The 12,834-nt window shown below is 42.7% G+C and overlaps 1 protein-coding gene and 1 long non-coding RNA gene across 2 annotated transcripts in view; one reads left to right on the top strand and one right to left on the bottom strand.

The window, feature by feature from the left end:
* The window catches only part of UROC1 (urocanate hydratase 1), a 57,607-nt gene extending 47,575 nt beyond the window's left edge, over positions 1–10,032 (top strand). The window contains exons 19-21 of the mRNA XM_080996915.1: positions 1,395–1,494; positions 2,747–2,960; positions 7,993–10,032. Of these exons, the coding sequence (XP_080853041.1) occupies positions 1,395–1,494; positions 2,747–2,887 (241 nt within the window). The 3' untranslated portion in view covers positions 2,888–2,960; positions 7,993–10,032. The remainder of the gene's footprint in view (positions 1–1,394; positions 1,495–2,746; positions 2,961–7,992) is intronic.
* Positions 2,821–12,778, bottom strand: LOC308472266. Its single transcript, XR_013983389.1, has 3 exons — positions 12,652–12,778; positions 7,993–12,584; positions 2,821–2,960 (listed from the first exon to the last, which is right to left on the bottom strand). It is a non-coding gene; the product is annotated as an uncharacterized lncRNA (long non-coding RNA).
* Positions 12,779–12,834: the final 56 nt, after the last annotated feature.

Below are 12,834 nucleotides of genomic sequence, written 5' to 3'. Positions count from 1 at the left end.
TGCCTTTTTGAAAAAAGGAGGCATACCTTTAAATAAATATAGCAGTTAAATAGAGTTGAAACCAGTTTATTGTGGTTGTAGTCTAAAACTTTCTTTAAAGAACAGTGGGGTGGGATTTTACAGAGCTTTCCAGCTAACTGTTTTCTGTGTTTGACTCGCACCTGGGCATCTAAGAAAAGTAGCACAGTCTTTAATTACTTTTTCCCCCAGCTGCAGCCTCTACATATGAAGGCACACTTCAAGTATCAGCTTCTGCTCGGTTTAATCTGTTATCATCTCGGCTTTAAAAACATTTGAAGGCCTTCAGCCACATTTACAGCATGTGTTATAGGTTATAGAGTCCGCTGAGTTCTGCTTTGTCCCCGTTATCCACAATAACTAAAATAGGAACATCCAGATATGATGTGGTATACATTTAAGTACCAGGCAGACGTTGAGTACCAGCTACCTGGGGTAAAGAATAGGCAGTGACCATCCCTTTCACGCCTTACTTGTGACCTTCCAGGAGCATCTGTATGCAGAGTGCAGTGGTACCTCGGTTTATAAACCTAATCAGTTCCGGAAGTCCATTCTTAAACCAAAGCCGTTCTTAAACCGAGGCTCACTTTCCCTAATGAGGCCTCCTGCCGCTGGTGCCCTTTGACCCTTTGGCTTCCGTTCGTAGAACACTACTTCCGGTTTTGCGGAGTTCCTATACCAAAGAGTTCGTAAAGAGGGCTGTTCTTAAACCGAGTTACCACTGTACTGGACTAGATTGACACTTGCAAAGGGCAAACGTCATGCTCTTATGACTTGTCAGCAAGGTAACATGAAAACAAATCCCCCAATAACAAAGCCTGGAGGAACTGGAAAAAAAAACAACCTATTAATTAAATAATTAATGAAAGAATACTTTCTCATAATTCCATTAGGACCCTATTCCAAGGTCTTTATTCATATTCCAAAGTGGCCATTGCCACCATGCAGCAACTGAATTCCACACTGCAGTGTAATAAACATCAATAGCCATGGCCTGGCCTTTGAGAAACCCAGTAACTTTAGCCACTTAATCATCAGACATGCAGGCATTTTCATTATTTGTTTAAACAAGTACTTGTTTGGACTATCTTGTACTCAGGAGAATTACAGCAAGCTCAACCCTTGGCACTGGCACTTTAATAAGAATTGGTCTTGCTGGCTGGGCATAGTGTGGGAAAAGGCAAAATCCTTATCCTGCACCAGGATTCTCAGAGTCCATTACTTGAACTGGCCATTTGCCATCAGTTAAATGTGCCCAATTACAGCACTGTTTTAGTATCTTTCATTCCTCCCAAATGTGTGTCTGATTGTAGTGCACTGGCATGTGATTTATTCGACACCAAAAAAGTGATTAAAAAAATTAATTCATTTTAAAGGGGAGAAGTGATAAACGGAGGATTTGGCCTTGTCCTGGATGGCTCCTCAGATGCAGAAGAACGTGCGAAGATGATGCTGAGCTGGGATGTTTCCAATGGAGTAAGCCACTATGCTTGATCTGCTTTTTCTGAAATATTGCTTGGGTGTTTGTTTGTTTTTAAATGTATTGAAAAATACAGAATTTCATAAATGTCTTAGTAAGTTCACGTGAAATCACAAAGCGTCATTTCCTCGGCTAGCTATTTTCTAATGAAATGTAGCACTTGCAGCTTTAGTAAGGTCTCCAGGAGTTTGTCCTGTACAACATTCTAAAAAAGAGCCATAGTCCTGTGCAGTGAGGAATATGGCTCCAGTTTGGCTCCAGTAGCTGAAGGTTTTTCTTGTGGAGGCAGGTCAGTGTTACTGGGTCTTGGATTCGGGGTCTTTAATTTTGCAGGAGGGATTTGAGCAACTGAAAACCATCCTGCTTTAGTGGACATAGTCAATTTATCATGCAGGACTCAAAAGGGATTTGCTCTGCATGTAACTCCCTTTATCACTGCTGAAAGAGATGTAGGTATGTCATATAGGAAGTTAATCTTTAGGCTTGAGCCACTGAGGAACACTCTTAATAAGCCTCGTTTATCAGAGGCAGATGATAAAAACAGCAGCCTGTAAACAAAGCTTGAACTGATGCGATAACTGCAGGATTCCTCCAGGCGCTTTCCTCAAATTTGAACACTTTAAATCTGATTTTCAAACCCTCAAAGCACAGTGTTTTCCTAGCCTCTTTAAATGTGGGAAAGGCTTTATCACTGTACTCAGTCAGTTTTAGGAGTGCTTAGCTCTGTGTAACACCTCCCCATATAATGAGCAGCGATTGCTCAAGAAATGCCTGTATCTAAAATGGAACATATTACAGATCACATTAGTATTTCCATTACGTCAGAGGGAACCTTGTGAAGCGCCCTGTTGATATTGTGACTGCCTGTGGTTAGTGCTGGCCAATAATCTTGTAACTGGAACTAAAACATACCAGGTTTACTTTAAAGCGGGGGGGGGGGGGGACAGCCAAGGGCAGGCATAGGCAAACTTGGTCCTCCAGATGTTTGTTGCCTACAACTCCCATGATCCCTAGCTAACAGGACCAGTGGTCAGGGATGATGGGAATTGTAGTCCCAAAACATCTGGAGGGCCGAGTTTGCCTATGCCTGGCCAAGGGGGTGAAGGAGCTAGATACTGTACTGAGAAATCAAATGTGTTAAAAATGAGAACCATTTGATTAGAAGTGTTCTCCTACGATTGACATAGCTGAGAGACAAATGACTCTTTTCTTAATTTATACCCATTTATTTTTGTTCCCTATGGACAGGTTGCTAGACGCTGTTGGTCCGGCAACAACAATGCATATGAAACCATTTGCCAAGCCATGCAGAAAGACAAGAAGCTGAAGGTGACTCTTCCACATAAGGTGGTAGATGACAATATCCTGGAACAAGCCTTGAGTTGTTAACCTTATACTAAATTTTTTTTCCTGCCTTTTTTAAACAACAACAACCACAGGCTTTGAACAATGCGCTTCTGGTCTTCAACTGTGGTAACCAATTGACGGAAACCAGCCGTCATTTTGGGGTGCAAGGCAAAGAAAAACACACACAAAGGCAAATATTTCCATGGACGGAGGGCAGCTCTTGTTTCAGACTTCTCCTCTCCCTCCAGTCCTTTTATTATTTACTCCTTTGTTCCTCTCCAGCCGCATGGCTGCATTCCAATGTCTCACGTTACCTCATCCGGTCAAGCTTTAACCCACCCACAAACCATATAGGGTTACACTGCCCAGAGGGGGGGGGAACATAACTCCATATGAGGTCATGCATTCCAATACATTGTAAAGCTCAGAGTGCTGGTCAGCCGAGGTCAGCAAGGCACCAGGTGGCACTACAAGCCTTTTCCATGACTTCCTGGCTCCCACATGCCCTCTTTCTTTATTTATTTAATCAGAGTCATATATGTCAGTACCAATACGGTTATATCGAGCGCGATAGGCGACTCTTGTGAGACCGGAAGCGGGCCGCGGACTGGAGAACCATGCAGTACATACAGAAATTAAAGAAGGAATACATTGTATACAGCAACACAAAATAATGCAAATAACTACTATAATGATCACTAAAATCAATAAATGTCGAAGCCAACTTCCATCCGGAAGCCAAGAATATAAGAATTCTGATTCCAAGCTGCATGGTAGCTTCCTTTCTAGTTTATTAGCCATGCACTGGTGTCACTTCTATAGCACTGAAATTGGTCATTGTATGTTCCTGTAAGAGAACAAGAGCTATTAAACATGAATTTCAATGTATATTGACAGTTTGGATATATGCCCCATGATTCTTTCCCCTCCTTAATTTGAAAATAAATGGGTGCAGGCTCATGGAGGGTCAAGTGTACTGGGGGCCAAAAAGATTGCTTAGGGGATATAATATTAGTAAATCGAAAAGAGCCATTGACAGGCACATCATGAAGCATTATGCCTGAATGACTGGCAAAGGGCGGCATGTGCATACATAACCAACATTTAGAAGCATGCAATAAACTGGTAAACTTAATCATATCTTGCACAAAAATATTATTCCTCCATATCTTATGATAATTTTCTCCCCTAAAAGTCTTATTCAACAATGCTGTTCTTATAGTTCGAGAGTGGCTGAGCCGTGGATACTGCCAGCCAGAGTAGGATTCAGGCGACAGCTGCTTGCCAGCCGATAAGGTGAAATATGGTGGCTGCAACTGGATTGTGTCGTCTGCTTCTCTTCCTTGTATAATGATGCAGCAAAAGATGGCAAGGCAAATGGTTAGGAAGGCACTTCCGCAGTTGAAGGGACTCGCCATGGCCGCACGCATCGAGCTGGAACCCACAAAGGCTTGTCCTCGACGTCCACTGCCGCTTACCCTCGTCCCCACGTGATCAGCGGGACAGGTCCATGCCACGTGGGATCAGGCAAGCGTCGGTACACCACCAAGGGGTGGGGGAGTGCCTCCTCCTTCCTAAAATGCAATTAAGCGGGGGTATGGGTCCTAAGATGTGGATATAAAAAAATGGTTAAGTACAAAAAGAACTTGGTGAACAGCCGAAGGGATATCTGCTGTTGGTATGCTTCGGCCGCCAAGCTGTTTAAACAATAGTGTTTTGAACGTCAGGTGTGCTTTTTCCACTATAGCTTGACCTGTGGAGTTAAAGGGTATGCCATGAGTTAATTTCACATTCCACAACATACAAAATTCTGAAAATGTTTTAGAAATATATGCTGGACCATTATCAGTTTTGATACGCGCAGGTTTACCCATGACTGAGAAACAGCGGATAGTGTGCTGAATGACATGCCGAGCTGTTTCCCCTCTCATGGGCGTTGCCCATATGAATCCAGAGTGGGTGTCCACCGTGAGGTGAACCTTGGAGAGTGGAGCCAACACAGGTGTGTGTGTGACATCCATCTGCCAACACGCCAATGCAGACGTGCCCCTAGGATTGACAGCATCAAAAGGAATGGCCAGCTGAGATTTAGAACAAGAAGCACATTGGGAAACTATATCCCTTGCTTGGGCCAAAGGAATAGAAAACTGCTTTGCCAATGCTTTCGCAGGAAGGTGAAAGGTGTTATGACCTAGTATAGGATCAGAAAAGAGAGAAAAGGCAGAAATGTCCCTCAAAGCCGCATCTGCTCTTGCATTGCCTCTGCTAAATACCCTGGGTGCGATGTGTGGGAGCGAAGATGTGCAACATAATAAAGGAACTCTCTGTGCTGAAGTAAGGCCTGCAGGGCAAGAAACAAGGAAAACAAGTCAGAATCCAAGGAAGGAGTTATATAAGATATTGGTAAAATAGCAAAAAGGCGATATACATACTGAGTATCCACAATAAGATTGAAAGGTTGAGTAGGAAAGGATTGAAAGGCAAGAATCACAGCTGCTAGCTCAGCTCGCTGAGCGGAAGACTGTGGAGGGGTAAATAAGCATTTCCATTTTCCTCCCTCCTCCCATGTCACCACCCCCCTACTTTTCGTTCCATCCGTGAAGAGGGTTAGTGCAGAGGGGAGAGGTGTGAGAGACAAGGGGGTAGCCAAACATAGGTGACCTGTCTCAGAAATGTCAAACGGTCATCCTTTGGAGGGTTAAAAATAATGACACCTATAAAATCATCTAAAGCAATTTGCATGGCAGCATTTGTTATCAATAAATGCTGCTGTTCAGTCTGTGAGAAAAGTAAATAAATTGAGGTAACATCATAACCGCTTAAAGTTATCGCTTGTGAATGTCCTTTGATAACAGTGTCTGATGTGGATTCAATTACTGAATAAATGTTCTTCGATGGGATGTGCGGTAAATGTAACCATTCTATAATGCAGATAGTCTTCTTCTTGTTCCGCCTGAGCATATAAAATTCCTGTTGGCAACAATGGTGTAGCAAACACTGCCAGATGCAGCTTGTGTGCAGCACCTCTAGGTGGCGCATGCGGAAAGGTTTCAATGCTTCACCCACAAAATGTTGACAAAGTGTAGGGGAGTTCCGCATGCCTTGAGGCAGGACAATCCACTGATATCGCTGGTTGGGCTGCGAATTGTGATATACTGGCAATGTAAAAGCAAACTGTTCCTTGTCTGCTGGAGCCAGTGGGATGAAGATGGTTCAATGTGGCCGAAAGTCAATTGTTCAGAAATAAGCTGTTCAGAAACAAGATGGTGTCATTGCTGTGGATTTTCCTTTTGGTGGAGGCCACCGTTCTACCCACACTGAGGTATCGGTGATCCTGGTTTGCCACGCTGGAAACGTTGTATCGGTGGCTACAGGCTGGTTTTTATTTTGCGCTGCCACCAGCAGATGAGCTGCTGTACCTACAGACTGACAAATGCGAAGCATGGCTGCTGTGTCTGTGGCAGGATTGTGTATTATCGGTTGTAACGCAACCTTACAATCCTCATTGGCATTTCCAAAGGCCAATTGTTTGATAATTATTTGTTTGGCTTCAGGATTTTCAATTTGGCTACTCACTGCTGTAATCAGCCTGTCCATAAAGGAAGAATATGATTCTCTTGCCTCTTGCCTGATTGAACTCCACCTTGACTGAATACTGGGTTCTGGGATTTTTCTCATTGCTTGTTTAGCAGCAAGAGCAGTATCCCTCAATAAGATCTGCAGCAGTGTGGCTTGTACTGAAGCCTGAGCGAAAGGCTCACACCCCATCATGGCATCCATGACGTCTGCAAGGGTAATATTTGGATTATTCCCTCTTGCTTGTTGCAGTAAAGCAGGAGCATAACCACGACAGGCGATTTCCCATTCATGAGCAAATAATACACCAGCTGATGGGGGTAAAACTGTACGTGCCAAAAGCTTGATGTCATCTGGCACCAACAGCTGGGCTTGAGTTCCTGCTGGAGCACCAGCAGGGGGCACAATGACAGGGAATGCCACAGTATCCTGAATTAAGGAACAGGCAAGGACTGCACGTTGAAAAGTGGTAGCTGGTCCTGCCTCTGAAAGATTTGGATTATTGCCAGCCAGACCACGGTATTTTTGCAGGATTGGGTCCTCTGGTGAGGAACTGTAATCTGGAGGTTTGGGTTCTGGAGCTGCTGGCAGGGCAAGGATTGGGACAGATGGCAGAACAGCAGACTGAATTAAAGAAGCTGGAGGTTGTGCTGGCAATGCAGCCAGGGAGATATTTTTTGGTGATAAAGAACCCATAGCATATCGAACCTTGCACCAAGCATTTAAAATTCGAACACTTATGTTGGGGAGCTCATGAAAATGTTCACCAATCTTGTCCCAATGTTTTAATTCGCATGTTCCATTCAAAGGGAACCAGGGATAATGTTCATCAATAGCCAGAATAAGCTGTATCAAATCACCCTCTGGAACTTCCAATTTGTTGGAGGAGAGGAGAAATTTTAAGTCTTTTAAAAATTTCTGTTGGGGAGTAGTCAAAGAGCTGCCCATTTTTCAAAAATCAATATAATAGAAGGGATCGAACTCACCGGGATCTTTTTAAGATGATTAGCGCTTGCAATCCTTGCCGGACGTAGTGAGCCGATGATATGCACTGCTTGGATCGAAAATCCTCTCACAGTTTCTTTTAAAATCCTCTTAGTCTGCCTCAGACTGTTTGCTTCAAGTTGCTTCTTTTTTCTCTTTTAAAAACCTCAGCCGTATCCTTTTATTCTTCCTCAGAGAGGGCACCACTTGTGGTAACCAATTGACGGAAACCAGCCGTCATTTTGGGGTGCAAGGCAAAGAAAAACACACACAAAGGCAAATATTTCCATGGACGGAGGGCAGCTCTTGTTTCAGACTTCTCCTCTCCCTCCAGTCCTTTTATTATTTACTCCTTTGTTCCTCTCCAGCCGCATGGCTGCATTCCAATGTCTCACGTTACCTCATCCGGTCAAGCTTTAACCCACCCACAAACCATATAGGGTTACACTGCCCAGAGGGGGGGGGGACATAACTCCATATGAGGTCATGCATTCCAATACATTGTAAAGCTCAGAGTGCTGGTCAGCCGAGGTCAGCAAGGCACCAGGTGGCACTACAAGCCTTTTCCATGACTTCCTGGCTCCCACATTCAACAAGCCTTAGTTAAGTTGGCATAATAAACACGCCTCTGAGTTTGCCTTCCAGGACAGTGGACCCTTTTTATTTTCATTTTTTGGAAACTCCAACCTACTTAACATTCAACAGTAATGGACATATTTCCATCGCATCACAGTGAATGTTTCCCAACCAAAGAATCTATCCAGCATGAGTTGTATTGTCAACATCTATGATTGTTTGTCAGTCTAGAAATCCAAGCACAAGAAATAAGGACACATATGTTCCATTTCTAATGCTCTTTTAAGCAACCCATTTTTCAGGTTTGTAGTCAAAATCCAGCATTGTCATTATGAGAATATTTATGCCTATGTGTCAGCACTTCAGCTGCTCAGGAGGGTCTGACACGGGCCCCCATTGGAAATCCATTTACAGTGGTACCTCGGGTTACATACGCTTCAGGCTACATATGCTTCAGGTTACACACTCCGCTAACCTAGAAATAGTGCTTCAGGTTAAGAACTTTGCTTCAGGATGAGAACAGAAATCGTGCTCTGGCGGCGCGGCGGCAGCAGGAGGCCCCATTAGCTAAAGTGGTGCTTCAGGTTAAGAACAGTTTCAGGTTAAGAACGGACCTCCGGAACGAATTAAGTGCTTAACCCGAGGTACCACTGTATTTGTTGATTTGGATACCCGATTCCTTAGCTAATTTATATACACAAGGGTGAAGCATTCACTTAATTGTTTGCCTGATTTGCCTTCCAAGCACTATGGATGGATGGATCAGAGTTGTCCCACAACCCATTCTTCACTCACCTCCCCTGAATTCTACTGTTTGTCCATCCCTTTGCTTATATCCCTATCTGTCTATCAGGGATGTGAGAACTCACCATCACCACCACATTGCATTCCTTGTCATCCTGTCTCATAGCATCATTCATCTCCTCTCCAACATCATCTCCAGCCATAAAAAAGGAAAGAAGATGCCACCATTTTGCACCACAGTTTGCAAATGGCCTACAGAAGAGTTGGTGCCTTTTGGTGCTGCACAATGCCACAGCTGTGATGGGGTTGTGGCTGCTAGCTGGAATGGAGGCAGGAATGGGCCTCGGTTGCTGGTGGTCGAGATCTTTTCAGGCTGACAGAGCTGCAGTGATGAATCACACTCGCTGGTGATATATCCAATGTGAAAATTGCTCACAGTTGTATCTCTTAGGTCACAAAAGCTACTTCTCTGTTCAGAACATTCCTGACTAGATGCCAGATCACACACATACACAGTGATATATTATCTTCATGTGCTTTTGATTTTGGAATTTGCCAATAAATTTAAAAGCTCCCGGTTCTATTGGAGCTTACCCACACCCAGTTTGCATACAGACAATGCCAAATATTTCAACATCTCACTTAAAAGCTTTTGGCCATAGATTGTAAAGCCAGATATTTAGCTTCATCAGTGACATCAGAGAAGGGAGGGCTCCTTCCTTGTTAGTTGTTTTATTATTATTATTACTATTATTATTACTATTATTATTATTATTTTAGTTGAACCCCAAGATCCAGTAACCAGAGCCTGGTACAACAGACAAACAGTCAGAATTAAAGAACAGCATGCCTCTGAGCACATTCTGAGGCTAGGAATCTGATTTCAGTACAAGAACTGATCAGTCCTTTCACAAAAAGGTCAGAACCCGATTAGCTTTCTTTGTTTCCGCAACCTAGGTGAGGAAAGACACTTTTCTGTTGCTATTTCAATGTGCTAATAATGAGATGTAAATAATCATCCCCCCCCAAAGAGTAATGTAATTATTGTTAATCTAGAATAGTTAACCATCAACAAAAACAGTTTTAACTAAATAGTTCAAACTGCTTTTTATAAAGTAGTTGTAATACATGAAAAGTGGCAGAACCATGGGTTTAATTACTGAACGCTGCATAGATACTGGGTAAATTGGGGGTCTCAATTTCTGCCATACTTGCTCATGGAATCACCTTGGTTAAAATTATGTAGAAAACACACTCTGTTTGCACCTAAAGTAATTGCTTCCAATAAATGATTCTGTGAACAGGAACTGCCTCATTCGATTTCCCTTCTTGTGCAGGGGGTGTAGAAGAGGCTGAACTAGATGACATTTGGTTCCTTCATAACTGCGATTCATTGCAAGGTTTTTTCCTCCTTCCATGGTTTTGTGCCAGTGGAATGCAGTTCAATTTAAGCTGTCAATGAATTGTATCTCACTGAATAGCCCAAGCGAGCCCTACAATAGAGACTTAAGGACACCCTGTTCCCAATAATGGGTTGTTGCTTTTTAAAAAGACGCTTATAAAGATTTTATATAAATATAAAGACAATATTTTGACAAGATATAATAAACATGTTTGTGGCCAATATCCCTCATATGAATTTGGATATACTAAAACTGCATCAACAAAGCAAACTATGTAAATAACTTTTCTGGGTACAGATATATTCATTATAAAGCAGATAAATTAATGAGCAGAAATGGGGTTGTGTAGATATGTTGATACTGCAAATTGTTTGTTCACAAACTAAAATAACAAACCAAGATCATATGGTGGCATGGTTTGTTACGACATCCAAATCAGGCCTTTATGTCTCTTAATTTAACAAATTACAGCACTGAATACAATGACAGATGATCCATTGTGACAAGGCCAGATTAATTTTTGAGTTTACCATGTTATAATATGCAGGTCCATCATGAAGCATATGGAATTCCAACAGAAAATGCTCAGCATCACTTAGCTTTTCCTCATGGCGGTTTTAGATACTTGTTTTGCTTAGCAGTTGCTTGGATTAGCAAAGTTGTGGCTAGGAATGTGCAAATGTGTCAGTTATGGTTTCTCATTTTTCCAGTCTTCATTTCAGTTCTCCACATTCCCACATCGGTTTGCAGATTTTCTTTTAAGAGTCTTCATGAATATTATTCAGCATTATAGGGCAATTTTGCAAGCAATTTTCACCAGTGAATATTTGGGTACTATGTTCACTAATATATCTGAGGTCCTTCTTTGTGTGCCCTCTCCATGGGAGGTGCAGAGCCTGGCAACACAAGATTGGGCCTTTTCAGTGGTGGCTCCCTGCGTGTGGAATGCTTCCCCCAGGGAGGCATGTGTAGTTCCACCTTCATCTGTTTTTAGGTGCTAAAGGCTTATCTTTACCTGCTTTTAGCTGGCTTCCAGGTTGCTTTGGGACACTTTTTGAAAAAAGTGACTAACAAATGATAGACAGACAGATGGATTTTTTGCACCCTATACCTAGTATATGAATTTTTGTACTCATTAATTCATTGCAGAATTCAGAGAAGTTTGAATCTTGAAGGATGGCTGAGTGTTTGGTTCACACACCATTTCAGGAAGTGCCAATTTAGCAGAGAAACCTTTAAATGTGAACTGAATTGAATTTCTCTCCACTGCCCCGGTGATTGTGCCACACTCATATTGTAGCAGGTGTATGAAATAACCTAGCAATACAGAAAGGGGGCAGTTTCAGAAAGCTTTAGAAATAATGCAGTTGGCTAAGCATGAGGAGATTGTCCATTTCATAATAACAAAGATGTGTTGTGATGATTTTTTTTTAAAAGTTCAAAAAATCACAATGGGTGTGTCAAAAGTTAGGACCAACATGTAATTTTCCCCCAAGGTGGTATAGCACCACCTGCTGCTTAAATGATATTGCAGCAATTCCAGTTGTGGATATTTTTGGTGCAGTATTTTTGATTTTTGGAGAGTAGTAATTTGGAGAGAGAGGAAGGCTTTTAAAGGGTGCTCCCCACTTACACGATTTTCACTGTGTGTAGGGTGCCTGAATCCGTGTAAAGTGGGGCGTCATCTGTACGTGGTGGGAATACATCACGTTTCTTTACAACTTATGTATTGTATTGTTATGAGTTGTTGGGGATAGGCTGTATATTTCAGCCCTCTTCTAATTCCTGGATACAGGTGGATTCAATTCATTGAATAGCCAGGCTATCTTACTGGTGAGCTAAAGACCCTCTAAGTGTGGGCCATTAATGTAACAAAGGAAGTAGCTCTGTGCCAGAAAACAAATGGGTGAACCCCCCCTCCCTCAGCTCGCTGGTAGTTCACAAGATAAAGGCCAGAGTGGAGAGTTGAGTTATGTGAGCTAGAAGCTGGTAGGCTGGGGGACAGAGCTATGCCTTATTTCTGCTATGGGAGAAGCAAGAGTCTCTTGGAGTGTTAATGCTGTGAACCTCTCCATCCCAGGCTCAGGTTGTATATATGTGTAAATAAACCATATATCCTAAAGACATCACAATATTGGCAGGCCCTCACTGCAAGGAAACCTGAACCCCTGGGCAAGTGCCTTGAACCCCTGGGATCTTGCACTGCTTGGAGATTGCGGTGACGGGTAACAGTATCTTTAGTTGCTTTTCGCACTGTTTTTTAAACCTGCTTTTGTTGCTTTCACTGGTATGATTTAAATCACCTTAAGGTGTATGTGAAAGGCAATTCCCAAATAAAGTAATAAATAAATGTAAACAAGAAGGATCCAATCTAGGTGTAAGCCTCTTTCAACAGAGGAGGTGGAAACCTTATTATTTCCGACACTTAGGTTTGTCCTGCACATGAAAAGCACATTCTCACGTGTTCCACCTGCACATCGCTGTACTTCGCAGGATCCCTTCCTTTGCATGATGGCCACCAACGTGGAGGGCTTTAAAAGAGGATTAGGCAACTTCATGGAGGAGAGGGGCTATCAATAGCTACCAGCCACGATGGCTATAGCTCTGCCTCCACAGTCGAAAGCAGCAATATTTCTGAATTCCAGTTGCTGGAAACCACAGGAGAGGGAAGACGGCTCTTGCGACTCAACCCTGCTTGCAGGTTTC

Source organism: Podarcis pityusensis, assembly GCF_964106645.2.
Source record: "Podarcis pityusensis genome assembly, chromosome: 2".
Lineage (NCBI taxonomy): Eukaryota > Metazoa > Chordata > Lepidosauria > Squamata > Lacertidae > Podarcis > Podarcis pityusensis.
The sequence above is the reverse complement of the archived record's forward strand: the minus strand, read 5'-3'. Positions and strand labels throughout refer to the sequence as shown.